Consider the following 26,807-nt stretch of genomic DNA (forward strand, 5'->3'; position numbering starts at 1 on the left):
TATGTTCTTAATGATGCCAGTGTGTGTCACTGTAAAGTGTGAAGTTCGGGACTTCCCTTTATCAGGTAAAGTTTACCTGGTTATAGTGGCGTTTGGGTAGGCTACTATAAAAAGCTAGGAATTTCTAGTTTCCAGCAATAACAAACATGTTAAAGACTGGCAACAAAATGACCCCAGCTCTTATAAACACAACTTAGTCTTATAAGGTTGGAATTGAATGCCTTTATTATTAAAATACTTGGTATAAAAAAAACATAGTTTGTTTAAAGGCCTATATTCAGTATATATATATATACAGTATATCTCTTCTCGTAAAAAGATAATTTTCTTTTATATTTGTATTATATTTGTAATGGACTCATTATTGCTTAAGGACAAAAGCAAAACTACTGTAAGCCATTTTTTAAATAATATTTTAAAAATCTTCAAGACCTGCAGGAATTGTGATCTGAGACCAGCTCACCTCTTGAGTGACAGTTTGTCAGACACATCTATAATCCAGTAAGGCTGCACATGTCACGTGGTTTTGGATCTGTGGACTAATCAGCCATTTAGTAGTTCATTTGGAGACTGGGGGAAATCTTGCGAATGAATTAAAATGTCATTGTTAACTCTCAATTTTCTTAGCCCTACATGTGTCTGTCTTTCTCAGCAACAACTAACTTATTACATTACATAACATTTCATTTAGCTGACGCTTTTATCCAAAACGACTTTCCAAAATCTTTTATTCATGTCAATAAATAAAAATGTTAAGACATAAGTGATGAGCCGTGAGGGTAGTTTGGATCAGTGTATTTGTCTTTTATTGCATCTCATTTGGACTCACATGCAGGTGGGGGTGAGGGAAAAAGAACGATGCCATCCATAACAACCCCCCCAATAAACAACACAGCCTTCATTTGAATACTTAGCAAACATTATTTATCCACATTCTTTTTGTATTTTTTTACGCGTCATAGTCATCTTTGTTTTTCTGTCATCACTTTGTTAATGCCACAATGGATTAAGATACAGTCACTTTTGGAAATAAACAACACACAGAACATCAAGCAAATACTTGAGTGCTTTACAGTGAGAGTCGTCGAGACTTCCAGTGCCTGTACACCATCAAATGTACCGACCGCTGCTGCCTCACTCAAAGAGGACCGAGGCCACATCCCAATCACATACACAAATGTTTACTTTTCCCTTTGAGTTCCACCTTAACTTCAAGTCATCTTTTAGACGGACAAGCAAAATTGTTTTTAAGAGAATCAGGATGCAGTACCACTCCACACCAGCTGGGGGCGAAACAATAAACACTCGAGCCAAAGTTTCCACTGATACTGCCTGATTACAGATTGAGAGGTATATACAAAGGTGGGGAAATGTTTGTCTACTTGCATTATTTTCAACCTTATTATTTGACATAACTAAAAATATATGATACATTTTGTTCTCTCAAAATAAAGATTAAAGAAAATATGTGTAATCTATCATTTAAAATATTCTCAAATGCATATGTCAATTTCAACAGAGTTCACACATTGCTGCATGTTAATGACAATCCCTTAAGAAAAAAATGAAACTGAACACAATTCCATGTGTTCGATGATAAATCCAGATTTGCAGTGCCAGTTGTTTTCAGGTACAATTGTTCTCCAAAAAAGTAGACAGGTGCGGATGGATGGCCAAGCAGATATAGGTACAACCAAGTTTTTAATGACATAAACATAGCTCAGTATTAGTTTGGACGACAGGGGTAGAGGAGTGGGAGTGGGGATTGGCCAGTGAAGTTACACACACCGAACACAGTCCACATTTAACAACACAGTCCTCGTCTGGGAGATGCGCAAAGAAACCAACATTTATCCACCCTTCCAAGTCAGCTGATATGCGGAAATCCATAATGAATCTAAATACACATTTATTATTTTTTTGTTCATTTTTCCATAGTATATTAAGTAAAGGTTAACACTAAATTACACACACACCCACACACACATAAACAGAGTTTTGTTTGTCTGTATCTAGGGTTCACATTCACAGTTGTGCTACGACATGAGATAAGAAGGGCAGGGTTTTTTTTTTATAGGGGCCGCGGCTGGTAGGAGGTCATTGGGCAAAGATCGTAGATGGAATGGCTGGTTGGCTGAAGGGGCTGGGGCATGACGGAGGGGAAGGCAGTGGGGGGAGTGCAGACATCCACATCCACAGAGCTCCAGACACAATGACAAACCTACAGAGGAGGGAGAGAAAAATTAGACTTAATTAAAACAAGTACTCTCAATAGAAATTGGTGAAGTCTAATTAGGCTGAGAGAGTCAAAGAAGGGGATTCAGAAATGTGTTTTCTGACTGGCAGAAGAGTCTGGTTTTTGGCATTTGTATCATGTACATGCAATTCCGTTAAGTTTGGGGACTTGCAAGAGATAGAAGACAAACTAGTCTCATCTAAATTAAAAATTCTAGACCGTCTATCTCTATTAGCTTATTTGCACTGTATATGAAACTCTTCTTTTCTTTGCAGAGTATTTTTTTCAAAGCTGTTTTTAATTCTGCTAGTTTCGAATGCTGACCGAAAAATAAAAAATAAATAAATATATTTACACCATTACCATATAGATATTAAAGACCATGTCATGGGATGTATAGCATTTTAACTTGATTTTGTATCAGGTTTTATGTTATTTGGAAATATATGTAATAAGTTACCTGTAGTTGCTGTTAGGAATACTATAAAAACTGAAAATAAAGGATAGGTGATAGCGTTACATCAATACTCCCATGTGGCTCATGTTGTGCAACAGCAGATTCTGCTTCATACCCTTTACTTGACATAATAAGCTAAACAAATACATTTCAACTCTTTGCATTGAAGTGTTCTATTTTCTGTGTGTATATACCTTGAGGGTTTACAGGTCAGTCGGTCTACATGAAGTCCTTAATGTTGAGGTCATCCAGAGCGTTCCTCGGGGGTGCAGGCTTTCTGGGGCTCTGGGCCGCTCCGGGAGACATCTGCAGACACATTTACTTTTAGCACTTTAACTCTTTTGTCAGAGCAGCAGTAACGAGTTAAAGAGTGAGTGTGTTACCGGTGCTCCGGGGCCTGGCCTAGCCATGGACATCATGGTAGCTCCTGGTGCCCCGGTCTTATGGGAGAAGAAAAGAGACAGTAAGGAACTTTATTTGCCATCTGATGGGTGTGAGGGCCACCTTAAGGGCTAATTGTCCATCAATGTCTTGTAATGTCCAGACTAAGACATTACTAGACCATACTGGACTGGTGGTCTTACCATATTGTAGCAGGGGTGAGTCCCCATAAAAGGAGGAACACCCATTGGTACGGTCTAAAGGTGTGGAGGGGAGGGAGAGGACGAGTTGGGATGTTACTACACTACATAATAAGACACACGCACACTGCAAAACAATACACAGACGTCAACATAAGTTACACATTATGTAAAGAAATACCAGTATCACACACAGATGATAAGGAATACGGACAGACACGCCAAACTTGACAAATGAACACACAATTAGGGCCCGAACTTAACGTAAACGTTGATAATAGTCCTTAATTTACTCATGCACAATGATTTTTCTTTTATAGAGGCATAGAGGAAACTTTTTGCAGGTAGCCTTCTGATGAAAGGGTCATTTCTGTTGTTGCCAAAAGACAACTGAAATATCCAAAAGCAGCAAATGTGTCAATGATGGGGCAAGTTCAGATTTAAACTCAATTCCATCAAGTTTTATAAAAATATAAGCTTAAAGGAAGAAAAATCAGCTGTTTCGAAGGAACAGGTTCTTAATTCAGCACCAATATTTGCCATTTCATCACTCTCCAGTAGATATTTGCGACAAATAAGAATTATATTGATCAAAACTGCATGTTGAAATCTGCTAAAGACAGCTTTAAGTTTGGACGTGTGCTCTATTATACATTCTATGTGATGTGTAACTTACATTAAATCTACAAGTAACTTAAAGTTTGCTATATGTTTTTTAAATGAATTTTTTTTTTTTTTTCCACTGCTCAGTTTCCTGGGTCTTTGATAGGACCTGAAACCTGGAGAGCCAGATGAAGGCAGTGCTTGTGATTGGTGCCCTGACTGAGATGCCATGCGGCTTCACTCCATGCTATGAGACACACAGACAACATTTACCATGGGGGCACCCCAACAGGGGGGAGCTACCTGAGCTGCCGCTGGGGTTCCCATTGAGAGATCTGAGAGAGAGAGAGACAGAGAGAGAGAGAGGAGAGAGAGAGAGAGAGGAGAGAGAGGGAGAGAGAGAGAGAGAGAGAGAGAGGTACTGCAACATCACTGTTTTAATTTACTTGCTTTATAATGACCATACAGGATAAAAAAGAGTTACAATATTCATTTTAATAAATAGGAGCTACTGATAGTGACTTATAGTCTGCTAAAGGTTTCTACTAAAGGATTGGAATGGTTATGTTAAGTTATTTTTAATGCAAAAAATGCTGTATTCATCCTGTCTGATATCAAGATTTCAGCTAAGCTGAATATCTTTGGGTTGTGGACAGACAAAACAAGTATACATTCTTAGTATTATCTTACACACTGAAAAGTTGGGATGGATATTTTTCCCTTTCTCAAAACATCCGTTAGACCAAACAGTAAATTAAAAAAGAAATTGGCACAATAATCAACAATTAAAATCATCATTAGTTGCACCGCTATAATTAATAACTTATTTTGAAATAGCCTTACTAGCTTTTATGATGAGAAGATAAATGCCATAAAATGCTGAATTGTCATTTTTTTACTTTATTGTACTGATTAGACGAACAATATACAATGTATTAATTAATAAGCTTTATATGTACTGGTTGCAGTGAACAGTCTTTATGCTAAAAAAAAAGCTTCAAGTTTCAAATCTAGCATACAAATATCATGGTTGCATCAATCTTGTTTTTCATCTCTCACAAAGAGAGCAAATTAGCATGTTTTCCACCACAGTATTAAAATCAATATCTATGTAAACAACTACTTACTACTTGCCATGTTAGCCATGGAGGTGTCAACATCCCCCCCTTGAGGGGTCAAAGTGGGCTTCATTACATCGCCTAGTCCATCAAATACTACAGGAAGGAGGGAAGGGATGAGGAGGCAAGGAGGGAGAGCAGGGGAGATATTAGCGTCTTTACATGCAAGCAATTCTCACACTAGCAACCCTCCTTACTACTGGGGATTACTATGACAACCAATATATGTCTCCATGACAACAGTGGGACGAGAGGAGCATTGGCATGAGCTTGAGCGTTAATATCACAAAACAAGATATTTAATAAAATCTAGAGCAGTAAGTAAAACAGACAATTTTGTGAATTAAGGTGATGATGTCAATTAGTGCAACCTGTATAAAGTTAGGAGACATCAATCAGGTCAGCTGCTTTACTTTGTTAATTTGTAATATGGGCAAAGGTAATAACACCTAGTCCAAAATGTATGAAGGATATATATAAAGCATCATTTGTGACCATATGTGCAACCAATAGTACTGCATTATAACCATCATAACAACATGCACAGTGTAAACAATACATTGTCAGTGCGTGTTGGTCAATTGTAAATATTTCGGGCCTTTGCTGTTTGAATGTAATTGCTGCAAAAATTATGAAGAGGGCAAAAGCACTGCAGTTAAGATGAAGCTGGGATAAATGCTAGAAGCTACTGCACACACTCTGTCAGGCGTCTCGTGGTGGAAGGGACAGTGCAGCTGAGCTTTGCCTTACACCACTGCAATGCAGCAGTGCACTGTGGGAAATTAGCGTGTTAAAGAGCAAGGAAACTCACCCAATCAAATGGCAGGAAGCAAGCAATGAGCCAGCCCAAGAGCCAGATGAGAGGGAGAGAGTGAGGAAAGGAGAAAGAGAGAGGAAAGTAAAAAAAAGCATAGATGCGAGAAGAAGAGAGAAACAATAAATGCAATGAGGTTTTAAAGGAGCGGGTGACAGTGACAGTTTATTGCATGAATGATAGAAAGAGAGGGGGAAAGAAAGAGTTAAGCCTTAAGCAGTTGTATTGCAGACCATCAGTTATATAATATTAAGACCAATGGCACTGGACAGGAGATGGGAACCAGGTGAGCAGAGATCATGTTGCCACGGTAACAGTAACCGGGGATACCAGTCGTATGAAAGTGAAAGGTGGCACAGATCAGAGGAATTCCCCCCGGAGACTAACGCCCACGGTAGCACTATGCAAATGAGGTGATGCAACGATGACGGTAATTTGACCATATATGGATGTAGTTTGAATATGTAGCACCAAACAGTGACTCTCCTTCAATACTGAGCCAATGACGAGTGTTCAAAATAGTCATGCACAAGCTCTTAAATGAATTATGATTGAGTCAGCAGATAAACAAACAGCTAACTATTTCATTAACCTTTACCAAAGTTAATAGAAACAGTGAGTCGACAAAACAACCATTTTGCCCAAACAGTGTTCTTTACAATTGAAAGGAAGATGTTCATAAATGGCTCTGAAGTACATGTCATAAGTATAATAATAAGGTGGTATAGGAAAGCTCACAGGGGTCTTTATTCAAAGGATAATATTAGTACTGCCAACAGAGAATGAATGACACCTTAAGTCTTATCAAATGAATAAATGTTGATTTAGATATTGCATGAATAAAATGGAAAATCACATTTATATATATAATTATGTTTATATCGCATCTTTTTTTCCAAATTGGAATATATGTTGTCCACTTTATAGTGGGGTATGCCTTTTGAAGTTGATCATCAATAAGCTATTTTATTTGAAGGCAGTTATAGAATGCTCATGCGCCAGTATTGTATTTTACTGAAATAACACATATCACATGTTATACGTATATACTGTATGTGTAAATTATAATGCTATTGTGGAAGCACAGTTAAATTTTTAGGTTTATCTGATCATTTTAATATAGTCCCCTGTGGGCTTCCATAGAATCATGTATACTTATGAACAATAGCTGCAGTCATGGCCGGGCTCTCAGGTGCTGCTGCTAGTTTAAAAACTGCAGCGGAACTTTAGTATTAATTCAGGATTCAGTTTAGACTGAAGATTACAATTGCACACATGGTAATCTATCCATGACTGCAGCTCAGTGCTTTACCAAAATGTTTGCAACATTTTGGAATGCCCTCCACTGTACACACATGCATGCAGAGTATACTTTTAGTTATTTTTTACCTGACATGAGCTCAGCACCGGGGGCAGCAGGAGCAGCGGCTGTGGCTTCTCCTCCTGTGGATTCTGGCAAGTCAACCCAAAAATATACCAAACCATGGCATTCCAGGTCAAAGTAGATTCATGAGCCATTCCCATCGCAGCATAAGGGCAAAGAAGGGGTAATAGTCAGCCTTCGGCTTCACGCTGGCAATGTCAAACAAAGTTTTTAGAGTTAGAGAGAACGGAATACACAATACATGTGTATTTCATAAACCAGGACACATCGTCTTTTAAAATGTAAAACACACAATCATACACAAACATACACACATCTCAGAATTACGCCATACTTATTGGCAGTCGCAGTAGAGCACCCACGTGCATTTTCAAGACATTAAAGCCAGCAAAAAAAGAGGAAAGTAAAACAGAAAGTTCCAAATGCTTGCAGTCCATAAATACTTAGACAATTTCAACATGATCAACTTGATCTTAGCTATGCTTGTAATACTTCCGAGATCAACACACAAAGAGAGAGTTCACATGGTTTTCCTTACAAAAGTTAAATGCAACAACTTAACTACCCAGTATTTATGACCATTTATAGAGCCTAGTACTAATATCAGTGGTTTCATTTGATGTTTCACAGATTCTACTCCTCTTCTCTGATGATGCGTTCATGGACAGGGCAGGCAGAGTGAATGCAGGGCTGCAGTCATGTGAGTTACCCACCACCAAACAGGTTCATGATGGCTCCCGTAGCAATTTTGGGTGGGGGTGCGGATGAGAGGATGGGCGCAGGGGAGCCGAACAAATCTGCTGGGGAGGGCAAGGTGGAGATGTTGTTTAGAGCCCAAACAACACACACACACACACACACACACACACACACACACACACACACACACACACACACACACACACACACACACACACACACACACACACACACACACACACACACACACACACACACACACACACACACACACACACACACACACACACACACACACACCCAAGCTATTGACCATGATTCATTATAATGTACATTTGCATTTGCAGTGCACGCAGTACATGCTGGAATAGGAAAGTAGGTAAGAGTGATTGAGTAAATGTTTCAGGCAGCTCAATAGCTTCCCGCTGACCCATAAGAGAGCAATCTCATTTCCTTTCATTCCCCTTCCCTGATCAAAGCCAAGGACAAAGCTGAAGAACAGGCAGAGCAAGACAGGATATGAGAGTGAGAGCGCACAAGAGTAGGTGCAATAAGGTACCTGCTGTAAACAAGTCAACACTGGGAGTGGGCTCTGCTTTGGTGAAGCTCGTGTCTGGCATGGAATCAAAGAGATCTGCGCACCCAGAGACAGGAATATTAAAACGCTCAAACACTTGAAAGAATGGTGAGGGTGCTCTCACGCACAACAGCCAACTGAAAAACCTTCAATATGTGCACATTAGTCTGATGAAACCCACAAGGAAGAATAAAAGAGGATGGTGGATAAAGAAATCAGGAGGGGGTTTATCAATAAGAGCACAAGACATTGGATTAATACCCGATACCACACACATCTCTAATGTTTACCGCTGAAAATGTCAGTCGCAGGGTTGGCGGCGCTTGGAGCTGAAATGGTTGCGGTGGTGCTGATGGTGCTGGGTGTGGAGGTGAAGAGCGGTGAAGGGGAAGGGGAGGGGGGAGGCTGGGGCACCACAGAGTTAAAACAGGCATCCAGCGAGCTACCCAGATTATTATTGTCCACTGTCATCATGCCGAAAAGGTCTAGACCTGAAGACGCTGCGTTGGTGCCACTGTCCGAGGGAGCAAAGGGGTCTTCGGGGAAGAATTGGGAGGGGGGGTGAGGAAAAAATGTGACACATGAATAGGAAGGGAGGGTGTTAGTCAGTGGCTTTAATACAACATAGATTAGACATGTTTTATGTGATGATGATGGAAATACTGCTATAAAAATGAAAGTTAAGGAGGAAAAGAATCGGAGATGTATGATCGAAGAGCTCCAACACACTCCTGCTGTCAGTCGAAACAACTAAAAATAGCAACTGTGAAAATAAATGGAGCAAAACCAATTAAACACCTTTACAGTGTCTACATTTGTGAAATCGAAACCATACCTATAGGATAAAACCATCACCAGAAAACCGCAACAGGCAAGCTTCTCCATAACAAAGTACTCAAATCTTCTGATGCCAAAAGATAACAGACAAGAGCATTGTCTTCAATTGCCATGGTAACAACAACAGTTATTTTCAAACACCCAACGGAACGAATAGCAAATCTGTACGCCTACTGTCCCTGCACAAAGCTTTGAAAGGAAACCCTGATTAAAACTTGAGATCAACCAGAAATGCACACATACACATCGACACAAACAGGTCAATAAACATCACGGGCAAAGCACTCAAACCAGTGGTGGAACTATCAAACATAATTGTTGAGCAACTAAAAGTGAGTGGGGTTTGTTTGTATATGCTGAATTGTCTAATTCTGCGTTGTTCGGGGTTATTCTGTATGTCAATCTCTATAAATGCGTAGGGACCAGGTGCAAGAAAAAATGATGAACAATCCAGACCAAACGGCAAGCAAAGCTTATACAAAAACTAGAGTAAATCTGGTATTGGCTTCCAACTGGCAAAACACCTTAACTCTAACACGGTTGTTAGGTAAATGTTCATTACCATTGTCAGCTAAATGTAGTTAAGATTAGTTTAGATTTTGGTTAAAAAAAAGTTAAGTCAGTCTATTGCCAAAAGTTGGAGGAGAAAAGCTACAACCCTGCTTCCTGTAAACTGGAAGCTATAACCAGGTGCCCGTTAGCTTAGCACAAAGAATGAAAACGGGTAAACAACTAACCTCTCTCTGAGATTGATATAAATCTTAACACACCAACAACTTTTCTTTGTACTTTCTACTGTGATATGTAAAAATGTAGTCTTTAAAAAAAAAGGCTATGGTCCACTGTAGCTAGCAAGCTAATTAAGCTAACGTTATCTTCAGAAACACGGTTTTGGGCGGAGTTTTACATTTTTCTAGCTAACTCACTTAAAAAAAGGTATATAAAGGGATCATAAATATGTTACATACCCAATATACTAAACCAAATTATACATCAAACTGTATGTTCATTTTTAGGTTGCTACTTTAAATTGGCCTATTTATAGTAGCCTACTACTACTACAGAGTTAAGTTCGACCACTGGATTATCTCACTCACTCACACAGACAAACTTTGTGTCACCCACCAGCTCCAGCGTTGGCGATGGCGGGGGCGGACGTAGCGGCGGCGCCACCTTCAGCAGCGGCTGCAGGGGCCTCAGGGGCAGGAGCAGGTGTAGAAAAGGCATCTGAGGTTCACCCAAACCCCATCAGAGGACAGAGATGCCCACAGAGACAGAAACAGATGAAGAAGTAAAGATGAAAAGAGAAAAGAAAGTCAGGAAACATGACAAGGATAAGAGAGTGTTGATCAGAAAAAAAAGGTAAGCTTAGAAAATATTGTTGAGCATCTGTTAAAAATGGTAGTTTGCAGCATTGATATCAGACATTAATGACTGACAGATGAATAGACAAATGGGAATGCAGACAGGAGGCACTACAGTAACTATTCATCTACTGCACAAGGTAGAAACTAAGCCTGAAGACCTACAAGTGTTTCAGTCGCCAACTGTAGCTGTAGCCATGTGACACAGTTTGATAGAATTGCTTTTCAATGAGGTCAAAGAAAAGCATGTCTGCCTATCGAACAAGACGCACGTGGAGAATGACTTTAGCAGTAGGCTATGTTAAAAGCCGAAGGTGAGTGTGTTGCTATACATAAATAAATAATGCAGACATTTCTGTAAGTATGGGGGATATTTGTACAGGAATGTTGTATTATATTATGTAGGTGCAAACTTGATTGTCTACTTCTTAACATTGTATTTCATATGTGCTCATATTAACAAAAAAATAAGGATTAGCATTAGGAAAAAAATTGTAAAAAGGAGCATTTTTAAATAAACAGTTTCGCATGCAGTCGTCATAATTTGTGTGCTGGTTTTAAGGTTGAGCTTCCCAGAGTGATTCTTTCTTAGAGAATTTTCTGGAAGCTCACTGACCTCCCAAAAGATCCATATTTGCGGCACCAGTGGAGGTGGCGGCTGCTGTGCTAGTGGGAGGAGCTAGAGAGACTCCGGGTTCTGCGGCTGCAGGGGTGGGCGTTGCTGCTGTAGTGGAGGGGGCGGGCTCTGCCGTGAGGGTGGGTTCAGATAGCAAGGAATCGCCCATTTCTGCGAGTACCAACCGGGTGTTTGAAATTCCCAAAGAAATGTACCAAAATAAACCCCAAAAGAGCAACCAAAATAACCAGTGGAGTTACCGTTACAACAGTGAACAAAAGTAAGCCAAAACAAAAGTCCAAATCAAATTAAAGCCAATCAAGAAGTTTAGGAATTGTCCAAGCAAAGCAAAATCCACACGTTAACCAAATTATAGTCAAATTATCCAACACCACCCGGTCATAACCAATAAACAAAAAGCAACCAAAATAGCCCCCGTTGTTAACCAAAAACAGACAATGGAGTGTGTGGAGGGAAAGGAGAGAGGAAGAGAGAAACAAAGACACTACTCAGACTAAAGAAAACAGCTTGAGGACACAAACAGGGAGGTAACCATGTGACATTTGTACATGTACAGGCTATCTACATTTGATTTGGATTAAAACCCTGATATTATTACAGGTTGCCTCAATGTCAGATGGGGGTTCAAAAAGAAAATCTCTGACATTTAGGCGTCCTGGAGGATGTTTAGATCTACACTTGTCTAGACTAGAAGTGAAGTGAAAGCAGAGTGAAACTCACCTGATCCAAGAAGATCTATGGAAGCAGAAAACAAAGTAAAATACATGTTTTTTGACAGTTCACTAAAAGAATATATAACGCCAGCCTCATTTAATGTAAATGCTTTAATGTGGATTATTTCTGATGAACCATTAGCTGACAGGAAGGAGGATACTTACCTCCCCAAGATGTGGGGGCAGCTGATGATGCTCCTGTGGGACCAGAGGAGGACAGAGGATCCAGGTCCAACAAGGAGCTGGAGGAGGCAGAAACAAAAAGCAAACAACATTAGATTCACCATCATTCGCAGAAGGTAATTATTTTACATTTGGCCATTGTATAAAGTAACTATTGATTTTATCAGTGATAGCCACAACACTGAAAAAAGGTACTTTAAAAGCCCTTAGCAGGAACTGCAGCTTTGGCTGATGCCAGATACAAAAGCAAATAATCAATAGGTTTTCAAGATACTTCACTCAAAACCAAAAATGTTGACTGGTTGTGCTCAAGGAAAAGTCAGAGGAAAGGATTCATCCTCTGGGAACCATGAAAACCGTCCATCTAATAGTTGTTGAGGTATATTTACTCGGGAGGTTAACCAACAGCCTTCCATTGAGCCATAATGCTAGCATGGGTAAAAATAAGATTGGTACGTCCAGGAACTTTTTATGGGTTGTGAAATACTTAAACTATATCATCAAAAATATATAAAATAACAATTGCTGCCAAATGAGCTCTTTATGGCAGAATTAGGTTACAATTTCTAAGCATTGAAATCTCAATGAGCCAACCCTCCAATTAACCCTCTTATTAGAACTAGAGCTTTGTTTGCTTGGTATTTGCCACAATATATTACAATTTTGTTTTACGTTGTGTCTGATTTTGGAAGCTTCCTATTGGACGTGTGCCTACACAGGGAAAGATCCTACTCCTCATTGTGCCTTTCTGCAGGGTTTAACAAGGTCGCAAAGAACATTTAGTGCCAAATGAATGATAGAACGGCAGTGAAGAGAGAGAAGGTCACAGAGTTTACACTCACTCTTCAGCTGGCTCAGCAGGAGCAGCAGCAGCGGCAGCAGCAACCTCCCCAGGAGGAGGCTGCAGTGTGGGAACAGATTTGGCTGGAGTTGATGTTGGAGAAACGTTGTTTGTCGGAGACCCCTGGAGGATAGACAAGAAGAAAAAAGCATTTGTAGTGGTGCATCAGACTGGAAGAGCTCAATAAAGACATAGACCGTTATGAATGTGCATCTTACCTTTGTTGGAGACCTGAACGAGTGGAAGAGTGGAATAAATATTAGTTCTCTTGCATGGAATTGACAGAGCCCTTGGACATAGACTACATTTGTTAATTGGTCTTTTTTTAAAGAAAGAAACCCACCAATAACAAATATGAAAGACAAACAAATCAAATGTGATCATATGAAGGTTACATTTCCAAAGCAAAACATTCTATGTCCAATTGTTCACATTGCTCTCGTTTTGTCAAGTAACATTTTACATTTTGTGAAATATACGGATGCACATCGCATGTCAGAACGTGATTATATACATGACGTGACTTACTGTTTATCAAAACATGTTATTCTCACATGTTATCACACCACATTTCAACATTTTAACCTAGCTATGGGTTATGTTTCTGTCAAGATGGAGATGTAATTCACATCTGATTAATGTGGTGGTGGTGCTGGGGAGGGGGTCAGGGGTACACTAAGTAACATCTACACAGTTTTCTAATAAGTTAGTAAACTCCAAACCAAACACAGTATATGCTCACCCTTCACTGGTGATTCCAAATGAACATAAAGGGGGATAAAAGAGAGGAAGGATTAAAGGAAATTATAGGAATAAAACACTTGTTTAGGCCTGTTACTACCAACATTTCCTTCATGAAAAACGAATAGGAATTTACTCAGATCTTTTGTCATTGTCATGCTAATTCTCCTGATCTGGCTTCACACTGAAAAGAAGAAACACTCAATCTGACAACGACTTACCCCTTCTTTCCTCCCTTCACATCCTCCAGGCCGTTCATGTGTGTTTCCAGACTCTCCAGGATACTGCTGGGAGCCTGAGGAAAAAATTGAGAGTGAAGCAATCAATTATCATCATTTCCACTTCTCTCCTAAATCGCAATGTCAAGCTCTGCGAGAGAAAAAAGTTGTTAAATTGAGAGAAGGGTCGACAGCGCTTTGGAAAGTCCCACTGCAATACCCATGCATGTATAAACAAACACACGCCATAGGATTGTCAGAAATGCAATTAGAATCAACATGCTGACACTACATCCTGTAAACAGGCACTCAGCCAGGGCACCCCTTGTTTCCGTGGTTACCGGGTCCTCGAGGGGTGTAAAAGGACAGTCTTCGTCGTCAGAGTCTGCGAGATCCACCACTACGCCAGGGTGGAGGCACTGGGGTGGGGAGATTTATTGCAGATAAGTCTTGGGTGTTTATGTATGTGTGTATGCTTGTTTTTCTTCAAGGTTGTATCTTCCTGGTCGAATGCACTTATTGTAAGTCGCTTTGGATAAAAGCGTCAGCTAAATGTAATATAATGCAATGTAATGTAATGTAATGTATGCAATGTAATGTAATGTAATGTAATGCAATGTAATGCAATGTAATGTAATGTAATGCAATGTAATGCAATGTAATGTAATGTAATGTAATGCAATGTAATGCAATGTAATGTAATGTAATGCAATGTAATCTAATGTAATGTAATCTAATGTAATGTAATGTAATGTAATGTAATGCAATGTAATGTAATGTAATGTAATGCAATGTAATGTAATGTATGCAATGTAATGTAATGTAATGTAATGTAATGCAATGTAATGCAATGTAATGTAATGTAATGTAATGCAATGTAATGTAATGTAATGTATGCAATGTAATGTAATGTAATGTAATGTATGTAATGTATGTAATGTAATGTATGTAATGTATGTAATGTAATGTAATGTAATGTATGCATACTTGGACACAATCCTGGAATAAAATAAACCTGAGAGAAATGCTGAATGTCTTTAATCTGACTACACCTGCAGCGCACATACAGTACAGCATAAGGTTGTGTGAGTCAGATGCAAAACAAGACGACGAGTTTCACTGTGGGATAATGTGGCATTTCTTTCTTTTGTTTTTAGGATCCAGAACAGTGAAACTCAAAAAGGGTTTGTGTTGAATGTAACTAAAGACTACAGTAGGCTATGTAACAACCACCAGCTGGTACTGGCAAAATAAATGCAGACGAGAATCAAAAAAGTATTTTCTGTGATTTGGGAGTTTAATAAAATAAAGAAATAGACACTGTATGACAGATTTCTGTATTAACGTTACATTACATGACACTTGTTAGACGCTTTTACCCAAAGCGACTTACATACTCAATACTGTGGGCAATCCCCACAGGAGCAATTGGGGGTGAAGTGTCTTGCCCAGGGACACAACGACATGTTGACTGCAGTGGGGTTTGAACCTGTGACCACCTGATCTGAACACCAACAGTCTATCCACTGCGCCTCACGCCTCCTTATTAAAAGGCAGAAGTTGCGTAAAAATTATAAATAGAAGACTATATTTTTCAACTCATTGAGTGCATATCTGTTCTTACACACTGTTCTCACTTATGGTTTAGCCTGTTTCATAGCTTGTAATAGAATGGTAGTTTTGTAGCAGAACGGAGCGCATACTTTGCAGTTAATATCTAAGAGGCACGATATGCTTTACTTACGTAGTTGATGTCAGGAATGTCGTTTTTCTCAACTCCCACTGTCTGTTAAAGGAAAAAAACGTTACAACATTGCATTCTCATGTTGCTATGTTTTATTATGAAGGCGGACGGTTGGTCCCTTACCTCAGCCATCTTCATGAATTCCCCAATCTTCGTCACCCTGGTCAGAAACCTCTTGTAGATCTCCAAGGCCTCCTTACAGTCACTCTTCTTCATCTTGAAGTATTTCTCTACGTACGGGAACAACAGGTTACGATTAATTGTGTGTTTTCGTATTTGAAATGCCAAAGTGACGATACCCATGGACTACGGACCTAGTAGGTTGATGACTCCGTCATTGTAGGACGCAAAAAGTTTGACCAGGTCCTTGAAGAGAAGCAGGAATGCACCATTTATGATCCCATTGTTCAGCTCCTTGGGATGAATCTGAGAGAAGAGGACATGTGAGAATTGGAAGACTTTGGAAATTCTCTGTCTTGTGTTGCTGCTCAGCGCTGTAGAACAAGTGCAAGTATCAAGCCGAATAGGGACTCACATCGAACTCCAGGAGTGTGTCAATCTGAGTCTGCAGAACAGGCATGCCTTTCAACAGCTTCTCAGTGGTCATGGTCCTCATCACGCCCTCAGCACTAGAAGAATACAACAGAGCGTTAGATGCTCACAGGGATGACAACTGCAATAGGATATAGCTCATAGTGCAGGCATGAGAAAGAAAGGCCTATGACCACCAACTCTCCGACCACCATGATTAACGTACCCCTTCTTGACTCTGGTGAAATCAAAAGCCATCTGCCGGTAGGCGAAGGCTTTCTCGTTCAGGTATCGGCCGTACCGTCTGATGAATGTAGACATGTCATAGCCTAAACAGAAAATGTATGTCAGACAGCAGGCAGGGTTCGTTACCTCCGCCAAGAGAGTTATGTTCTCAGCTCGGTTAGTCTGTTGGCGGAGACCAAAGTGCCATGAAGGTATGAGACTTGATGGAAGGGTGTATAGTTAACCGAAGAAAAACCCATTTAATTTGGGATCTGATCCAAATGATGGGGCTGATGCTCAAATTATGTTTCGCTTTCATTAATATAGAGAGTTATAGAATGGCCTTGGCAGAGAACTGCACTTTGATTGCCCTCTAAGGCTGGTTACTTTTGCTCTTTATATTAGGAAACAATCTGCAAAGTCATAAATGGTTCTGCTCACTGTACCCTAAGGGATCTTTGTCCGAAAGGAACAATGTTTTCTACAAATGGACTGAACAGTGGCTTCTTCCAGCCGGAAAATAAGACTTTTTGAGAGCATGGAAACAGAAAATGTGGGAAAAGAAGAAGAATCACTTCAACTAATATTTTCAAAAGAAAACCATAAAAAGGGATGCTCCTTAAAATAATTGGCTAAAACGCAACTCCAAACGTTTCCCAAATATCATGAATTCAAGCTAAAAAAATCTGATTTGCCGTTAGTTTCAACCATTATTTCATCCAGATAAGTACTGGGTAACACTTATCTAACAAAAAGCTGAGAGAAATACCACACACTGCTGTCTTGTTAACCATTTTCTTTGTTCTTCTTTATCCCACACGGACAAGACAACATTTCAATCATATAAGTACGTATTTATATAAACCAAGTCTATCAGTATTATCTTTAGCTAATGTAAATTGGTTTGGATACATTTGTCTTACATATTTCCCAAGTCAATATCAACAGTCCCTGAAACATTAGACAGAGCGGCAAAAGGTACAGCATCTGTTTTCATGCATGTGTGGATGTGCATGAGTGAGTGAACAATTACATGTGTGTGTAATCATGTCCCTCCTATGTATTTGCCAGATGGCTCTTTGTGTTTATGTTGCCTGTTTCTTTTTTCTCCAGACACTTTGATATTGTTCTTACCGTGAGAGCCAGTTTTGTCGATGAAATTGCTGAGGTTGAACAGGGAGGTCCTGGAAGCCAAGTACTGAATGAACCTCTGAGGGAGAGAAAGGTAAACAATCAACAGTCGCTATAGCAATCAAGAGCAATCGGGGGAGGAAATTAAAGTGGACCTATCATGCTAATTTTGAATAATATAGTGTAGGACCATACCTATATAAGGCATATTTATACTTTTTATTTTTCAAAATACCAAACAGATCATGCATTTTAGCCATCCTCATTTCGCTGAATTTAACAGTGTCTTTGCATGGGCTGATTCTGTGAGAACAGCACCATCTACGGGCCTGGCATATGTACTACAGCGTCTCCAGCGCTCTCGAACGGCAATGTCCGTGGCTGTCTCCTCCTGATTGGTGGAGTTGGCCCAATAGCCTTAGCGCCACTTCTGTGACGTCATAGAAGTGTTCAAATCTGGATCAGTCAGATCCGTTGCAGCCCCTTTTTAAGAGATTTGGGTATGGAGGAAAGTAGAGAGGGTTGTGTTTTCTGACAACTTGGTGAGTTCCCTGGAACACCGGGGACAAATATTCATGTATAAAAGACGTACAAAAGTGCATTTGGTATGATAGGTCACCTTTAAGTTAAAGTTAAGGGAAGCCTCTAAAGGTAAGTAGACTGTAACTAAATCCACCTTAGGACAATTATTTGACTAACTATGCAAATGAGGCAATTCCCATACATGTTATACATTAAGGTTTTTACAGATGCAATATCTTCGTATCACTCCAATAATCAGGAAATACTGTCAACAGCTATGTTTTCAGGTATTTCTATGAATCAGGCTGAATAATGGATGAACCCCTGGAGAATTTTACATTTCTGGGTATGAGAAGAATTCTTAGAAATGTACATTAATGAAAGCCTATTATACAATTCCATCCAGTTTGCACTACACTACAGATAGCAATGCACTGTATCTCATAGATATCACTTAAAAAACTTCCAAGTTAATTACTTACAATTGTTTTTTGATTACAAGTGTTTTGCGGTCTTTTGGTGAATTTATAAGAAATCCACAGTTGCAAATAGACTAATAGAATATACACATACATACATTTGATTTTTTTTCCCCTCTCCATTGGTGTAAAAGAGACATGTTAAAGAAGCCAAATAGACCAAACTCTCAAAAGTAAGACAACAATGCATTTGTGTGTAGTATCTCGCTACAACCAAACAATTGAATAAAAAATGTTCTTCCTCTTTTTTTAAATATTTCACTCAATCACATAGCAGCAGCCTTTGTAGACAAACATTCAATGGATGACTGCTAATACACTTAACCCACAGGACTGGTTTAATATTTTCAAGGAATTGTGTTTAAAACGTTTTTTTTGCCTAGCGTCCATCAGCACCACAAACCCTGAAAGCACTCGGAAGACTCTTCAAAGTGCTCAGATGTTAATTATCGAGGCCATTCCTATACATTTGGATAATTTAGCAATTCTATGCAGTCCTTTTTATCATTCATTTTCCTCCATAATCCTAACAATATGATATTTGTATCTTATATATCTGAATACAACTAGATTCAGGCTTGAACCGAACATCTCCACATGTCAATGGTCTCATCCACTAACCTCGTTGCCGTGGACACACATGTGATGGCTGGTGACGAGGGCCTTGAAGACGACCACCCAGCTGGCATTGGTGGCTCGCTCAAACAGTGTGTCCGCCATCTGAGGGATGTTCACGTTGGTGGTGTTGGTGGCTGACACCAGGTCTGCAACACAGCCACAGAGAAAACATTATCATTATTGGAATCATGTGTAATTTGGGGGTAGCTTTTTTGGTTTCCTATAAGGGGACATCTAAGGAGGAAAGACACGGTTAGTTTAGTCTCAGACAAATGCTTACATCATTTGAGAGACTTGGATTCAACTTTGATTAAGTGTTTGCTGCAGAGCTGCCTCAGACACCCATGAGAATATTAAGCTAGGAGGAAGACCTGATGTACATACCAAATGATATCAGAACTCTCTCTCTCACACTAACACACACACACACACACACACACACACACACACACACACACACACACACACACACACACACACACACACACACACACACACACACACACACACACACACACACACACACACACACACACACACACACACACACACACACACACACACACACACACACACACACACACACACACACACACACACACACACACACACACACAAATGCATACTGACAACGCAGAAATACTGAATAGAGTTTAGTCAGCCAAATTTCGAGTTCAGACAGGGCTCTAACATTAAGAGTCCAAAGTATTGCATCAGCACAGGGTGTGAATATATAATGAGGATAGTGAAATGCATGTGTTAATTTCTCACACACACGCAATAATCTCTTCCTGCTCTCTAGCATGAAGAAGTGATATTTTCTTCTGGTCAATAAGCAATTGCTACCTAAAACACTTAGTAATTTTTTATCATTTAAAAAAATGTTTTAATGAATAACATGCTTCCAGGGCTTAATTTAAACATAATATTATTCAGTTTTTACAAACAATTTTCCGAATTGTCAGAAAATAGTTAAATTCCAAGAAATGTATGAAATTATCAATTACAATCAAAGATTGTAAAGAACAAAGAATCTCACATTTGATGTATTCCCCATCAGATGTGGGAGTTTCTTCTTAGATAAAGGGAGATAGGGAGGCAGACAGATGGCCGCAGATACAGTCATGCAAATATAAAAAGAGAGCGAGAGCATTTGGTCTGGCAGAGGAGGTAACACTTTGGGAAAGAAAAGGATAGATGATATTTCTCAGGAGTATATTGCAGAATGATTACCAATCATGCAGCACTACATCATGTTTGAAATACTTGACATGAAAAGATACAGAGCCACATATTGTATTTGGTGAGGGCACAGAAAAAGATCAGAATAACAATATCCTCTAAAAGTGCCTTTTTTTGTTGTTCCCCTGACATTGACAGCGAAGCAACAAGGGCAGGGCTGAGTGTCTCCATACAGAGTGCCAGAGAGAGATGCAGGAAATATTGGCAAGCTGCTCTGATAATGGAAGGAGAGGAAGGCCGTTATATTGAACAGGGCCTTGGCCTCGCCTTGAGTCGTATATACCAACCTGTAGGCCATAAATAAATCAAGATATGGGAAGGAAGGAGGAGAAGCAGCAGGGAGTCTGTTGGGAAGCATTAATGTAGACACGGAAAGGCTGTTCAAGGTCATACCAGGCTGGACAGAGGGGCTGGGGGTTAGGGTGGTTGGTGGGGTGGGGGCTTGTAAACAGATTATTACTAATCACTGGCCCTGGTCTCACTCCCCATCCCCCGTACAGCACACATACATACACACCTGACTTTACACTTAACAGTTTTACACCATGCTAACACTTCTTTTGACACCAGTGCTGTCAGTCAGTGCAATGATTTATGTTTCTAGCACAGGATGCAACAGACAATATCAGCTTGAAGATACACCCACATACAGTAAGAGCTTTGTTTCCATCCTGACTCTACTTGGATGTTTCCCTTTTCTTTCTGTCCCTTCTTTATCCTCGCTTCTACACGACAAAGCTGAATACTACAGTGCCCTGCAGGCTCTTCAAATGACACACACAGAGACGAGGTCCTCAATGGCTGAAATGTGATTATGTAACATTATCATGTCCCTGGCACGGCTACAAGTTCGTATTTATACTAGCATGATAAACACAGAGTTATCCGCAACCATTTCAAGACTTTCAGCTCAGTATCAGAGGTAGAATTATTAAGTAAAGGAATATCACAGTAAACATGAGTAAAGTTTAAGTAAAAGATATTACTAACTAAAAATAAATTTAAAATATACTCCATTTCTAAATAATCTATCTCAGGGTTAAAATTAGTGATGCAATAATTTAAGGTGGCGCTAATTGTACTTTATATACTGCTTGGCAGGTAATACTACATTTTCATTCATTATATTTATATTTATTTATAATCTATATCTGCAGTTGCTAAAACTGTCAAATAATTGTGGAGAGGTTATAGTAATATTTAGTAGAATTACAAAAAGTATAAAGTAGCGTAACATGAAAATACATAGGTAAAGTACCTCCGAATATTACTTTGGTACATTCCACCACTGTTGATAATACTAAAGAATTAATGTACATAGATATATATAGATATGTGTTTACTGTTAACAGGCCATATCATAGGTTATAATCCCTGCTCTCTATTTATTATCTTATAAACACACATTGACGTGTGTGTGTGTGTGTGTGTGTGTGTGTGTGTGTGTGTGTGTGTGTGTGTGTGTGTGTGTGTGTGTGTGTGTGTGTGTGTGTGTGTGTGTGTCTAATGAGGATTGGCTGAGCTAAATAAAGACTATAGACGGTAATCCACGGGCCACAGGAGAGCTCTAAGAATGAACTGAGGTGTCAAACTACTGTGCGAGTGAATGTTGGGTGGGTTAAAGTGTCCATTTTTAGTTGGTATCTGCTGTAATTTATTTTAATGTTGCAAGAAAAACCACTTGACTAGTAGTCAGATGCCATCCTGTAAATAGTGTTCTTAATCCAACACTCACAGGTGTAGATTTGTACGCTACAACTGTTAATCTTGCCTTTAAAAGATTATGACAAAGTGTGTTGTGGGATTGGTAGTGCGTTACTATACTTGTAAAGATTAAGCACATTTCATACTCAAACGTCAGAGACTTGAATACAATAAAACCACTAAATATAGTTCAATATAGGGGGTGGTTTCAGAGAGAAATATAGGGGATACAGCCAACAGCCTGTTAGCTTAGCATTAACACTGAAAACACGTGGGAAACAGCTAGCTCTGTCTGAAGATAACAAAATTCAAGAAGCCTGACAGCAACACCTCAGGACGTTACTACTATTGTACCACTTACACCTAACGGCCAGTGAAAGAGCAGCTTGTCCTTTTTACACTTCAGTTGTTGAGAGATAGAACTCTTAATTAGTGATCTTTAGAGGTGCTGCAGGTGCTGGCTAGATTTATTTTTACTCTGCAAAAAACAGCTACTCCTACATCAACAACAGTACTATAGATGTATTTAAATGATTGCCCTGGGTGTTGAGTTGAGTCCTCTCTTTTAGTTGACCTTGCCTCGACCACGTGTTCTCTAGAAATGTGTAACAAATTCCTACAGTGACTCTTTTTACTACATCTACTAGTATACAACAAAATGATCAGGAATATGAAATTCAAGTGTGTTTTACACATAATTGTCAAACATAACACTCATTTAACACCTGGGTTTCATTCCCTGCACTGAAATCAAATGTAGACATCGAAGACAAAAGAAAATAATACATTTGCTCTTCAGAGGAAAATCCAACATATATATTATCTTTTAGCTTTTAGTAGTTAGGCCCCTGTTACAGCCTCATTCAGAACAACTTATCAGGCCCTTCATTGCTAAGGTAACACATCTCCACCTCAACCCCTAATGTTTCCAAGCGCTTATGGTAAGCTTTACAATGAGAAAAACAAAACTACCAACAAAACAGGACTCACTGCATTTCGTTTTCCACAGTAACTCATTCCAATGTTCACCATATGCTAATGGTAGTAAGAACTGCAAAGAACTTCAACTATGGTAATGCGAAAACAGAAACCTTTACTTCTTCCTGTTTGACCGCACAAGTTTCAAACTTCCTTTGTAGAATAATTACACCTGGCGGAAGACAGAATTGCAGTAAAAGCAAGGTTTTTATACAGAACACATCTAAATGCTGAAGGTGTCAGATTCGTACAGCTATTACATTGTGTATCAACATTTACTTCATAGTGGTGAAGCAAATAGTCAATTGTCACTTTAACATTTTGCCATTTAAGGTACAGTAAGTGTTCTACTTAAAATGCAAACGTGTTATAATATATGTTAAGTGTGTATTTGACTGAAAGATTAGATACGTTCAGTTTATTGGTTCAAGTTTAAGACATACTGAATGCACTCTACAAATGACAACCTGTCATTTGTCTTCTTCCTCCTCACAATCGCCCTCTGTCATTAGAGTGCCATCCCCTGACACTCTCAATCTGTTACCATAGCAACTGCCCTGCCACCACCACCACCGCCACCAACACACCCACCCCAAGGGTCACTGACACTGTGACAAAGGATTAAATATGACCTGTCAGCTTTAATATTGATCTCTCATCAAATACTCCATCAATTAAACAGTGAAAGATGATTATTTAGGCGGCCTTTACTTATTATCAATGATCACTTTGCAGTTATTTCCCTTTTTTCAGTCTCAACTACACCAACACATAAATTAATCAACACTGAGTTTTTTGAGGTTAGGAATTTCCTACAGCCAAGACACACATGCAAGAGAAGCACAGTGGCCTACATACAAGAAGCGTGTGTAGCTTGAATGGATACAGCATAACCTCAAAGACAAAATAAATGATATTTTTATAAATTAGTCTTCAAATTCCATTTAGAATTAACCCATAATTGTTTAGTTAATAAATGCAGAGAATTAAAAAAATGTGCACCACAGTTTCTGTGCAAGGTCATGTATTTAAATGCCTTGTTTTATGAAAAAGAAAAAGCAGGAAATCCTAAAAATTGAGAGGCTGAAAACTTGTGTTTTCTGACATTTTTATATTATTAATTGCTTAAGTGATGAATCAATAAAGCCTTTCAAAATAGTCATAATTTTCTGTCAATAGATAATAAAATAGATTTTATTTATGTATTCATTTATTATGTGTAATGTATTACATTTGCTCTAGATTAAAGTGTGTGCGGTACCAAGAGGTCTATAGAGGCTATCTCTCCTGCAGATGGACAGAGAGATCATGGTGTGCACTAGTCTCTAAAGACAAAAGTTAAAGACACAAAAAAAACAGACATACACATCAAAAAAGCTAAAAAGCAATGATCTCTGGTGCTTTGCTAGCATTAGTATTGTCAACTTTGGTAAATAATGCAAGGCAGTCATTGGCTGATTAATAAATAATTCAGCAGAGTAGCGGATCACAAGATATAAGGTCCAAGACACAGGACCAGAGCTGGCCAGCCACAGACACAGACAGACTTAAAAAGGAAAAAAGGCACAGAGAGCTAACCAGTCCAGCCGTTATCTGTATGCAGCGCCACGCCACTGCTTTGATGTGACTCACTATGTGTAGTAGATGACAGTAATTCATCACGATTTGTCATAAGGTGGCCCCTGCTGTCAACTGGAGATGTGTCAATAAAGCTGTGAGGTTTGATAATTGTATTCAGCTGTGACATGGCTCTTAATTGGCCTGAACTTACTGATAGACAAATTGATGTCTTTGCATGATGTTTAGACAGCATTAGCTTGATATAAAATGTTATTTTAGTATGTGTGACACTTCATTCACCATCCAGACATGCAGCCTTACGAAGCTTCAGTGCTGCAGCATGCACAGAGAAGGGAAATACAATTGTATTTTTCCGAGGATGACATGCCAGTCTGCCTTAAAATATGACATTTTCTACCTCCCTCTTTCTCTCCTACTCTCCCTTTCTCTGGAGGCTGTCACAAAGGGTCACCAGAGGGGTCATCTCCATCGTGGCTGCATCAATTCATTATGGCACCACACCCATTAAAGGCAAGGTGATTAAGAAATGGCTGGTGGTGATCATTCTGGCATGAGGTCTCAATGGATATGTGTGCAGCCTAGGCCCATCTAAGGCCAGCTCTTACAGTATGAACGGAGAAGAAGGAGTACACTTACACTCCAGGTGCTTTTTCTTGGGCGCCATCACTTCATGAGTGGTGGCTTTGCAGACAGCCCGGGCCATATCTGATCCCGTTAGCTGGTATTGCGCAGCGGCGATGCGATCCGTGAGCGTTTGCCCCGACATTTTCTCTGCGTTGAATCGACCACCTCAGGAATGTGTTTCACCTCGGGACGATGAATAAATGAATGAATATCACCCGGCTGCGTCCCGGTGGTTCAGTGAGCGGATCCCGTGCGTTCCTCTTCCCCGACGGATAGGCCTGTGACCTTCTGTGTGGGCGGAAATAAAAGCACACAAAATGAGCTCAAACCCCTTAACATTAACGCTATTTTTGCATCAAACCGTGCAATCACGTCGGTAATATGCGCGATGACATGGGTCGACTTACGCAAGGTTGTGAATTCCCCACGGCTCGTACCGTTAGGCTCCGACCGTTTACTTCAGCACCTTGGACAGCTATAACCACTCGGTTATACCCAACCGAGAATAAAAGCTATTTTATTACCCCGCAGCAATTTATTAAAAAGAAAAAAATAGGCCAATGAAAAACGCAGGTGAAAGCGAGGCTCCTATAAAATATGCTTGAAAAATGACGGACTGTAAATCAACACTCCATAGGTTGGTCAAATATCCCGTATGAGGGGTTGGCTGTCTTCCTCCCTGCAAGAAAAAACGCTTTCAAAATAAGAGAATTTCCTCCTCGGTGATTCTTTTCCGTTCAGCTCAGAAATGCCGCTTCAGACTATCCTCTATTCAGATCGTAGGAAAAATGCGCACCGCTCCCCATTGGTGTCGCCAACAATGCGCAGCGCAAGATGCTCAGGAAGAGGAAGGGAATTTCATTTTTTCTCCTTCCCCCCTTGTCAATTGTTTATTTATTTGGCCTTTCTATACGTCCATCTTCTAGACTCTCCTCCCCCAGCGGGTACTTGGACAGGGTTGGATGACACACGTCGCATCACACGTCTCTTAAAGGGGAGTCACTATAAGGAACTCATATCACTATGCGCCAAAGGGTTAATATGTGCTGCTGCATGTATGCATCAAACAGGTTTTCACACAGGACATACAGAGTGAAAGATTATTGAAGTGAAATATGGCTGCTAGATATAAGCATACCCTCTATTTCCCCAAAAATATAGGCCAATTTTGGATTTATGGTTATTATCATCTAAGCTTGATCCAGGTTTTAAATTGGCCAAAAATACTAATATAATATAAGACAAGTACAAACATCGGGGAGTAATTTCTCTCCAGCGGGGTATAAAAACAACGTCTTAATGTTTATCTTCGAGATATTCAGCTTACTGGTCTAACCGGAAATGCAATGAGAACAAATCAGGCTTTTATTTATTTAAAGACCATGCAACAAATAAACTGAATAACATCTAATTGCATAGATATTT

The 26,807-nt window shown here is 39.6% G+C and overlaps 1 protein-coding gene across 1 annotated transcript; it reads right to left on the reverse strand.

Annotated features, from left to right (window-relative positions):
- Positions 1-1,996: 1,996 nt before the first annotated feature.
- LOC307015090 (clathrin coat assembly protein AP180-like) lies at positions 1,997-26,301 on the reverse strand. Its single transcript, XM_079643482.1, has 23 exons — positions 25,790-26,301; positions 25,395-25,670; positions 19,257-19,399; positions 17,638-17,713; positions 16,505-16,607; positions 16,283-16,376; positions 16,062-16,173; positions 15,871-15,977; positions 15,748-15,789; positions 14,007-14,080; positions 13,263-13,275; positions 13,046-13,167; positions 12,186-12,262; positions 12,028-12,042; positions 8,760-9,005; positions 8,452-8,526; positions 7,907-7,993; positions 7,199-7,261; positions 5,005-5,091; positions 4,151-4,212; positions 3,077-3,133; positions 2,888-2,999; positions 1,997-2,221 (listed from the first exon to the last, which is right to left on the reverse strand). The coding sequence occupies exons 2-22, from the start codon at positions 25,522-25,524 to the stop codon at positions 2,913-2,915; spliced, it is 1,872 nt and encodes a 623-aa protein (XP_079499608.1). The 5' UTR covers positions 25,525-25,670; positions 25,790-26,301; the 3' UTR covers positions 1,997-2,221; positions 2,888-2,912.
- Between the last annotated feature and the right edge of the window lie 506 nt (positions 26,302-26,807).

This window comes from Notothenia rossii (genome assembly GCF_949606895.1).
Source record: "Notothenia rossii genome assembly, chromosome: 8".
In the NCBI taxonomy this organism is placed as follows: Eukaryota; Metazoa; Chordata; class Actinopteri; order Perciformes; family Nototheniidae; genus Notothenia; species Notothenia rossii.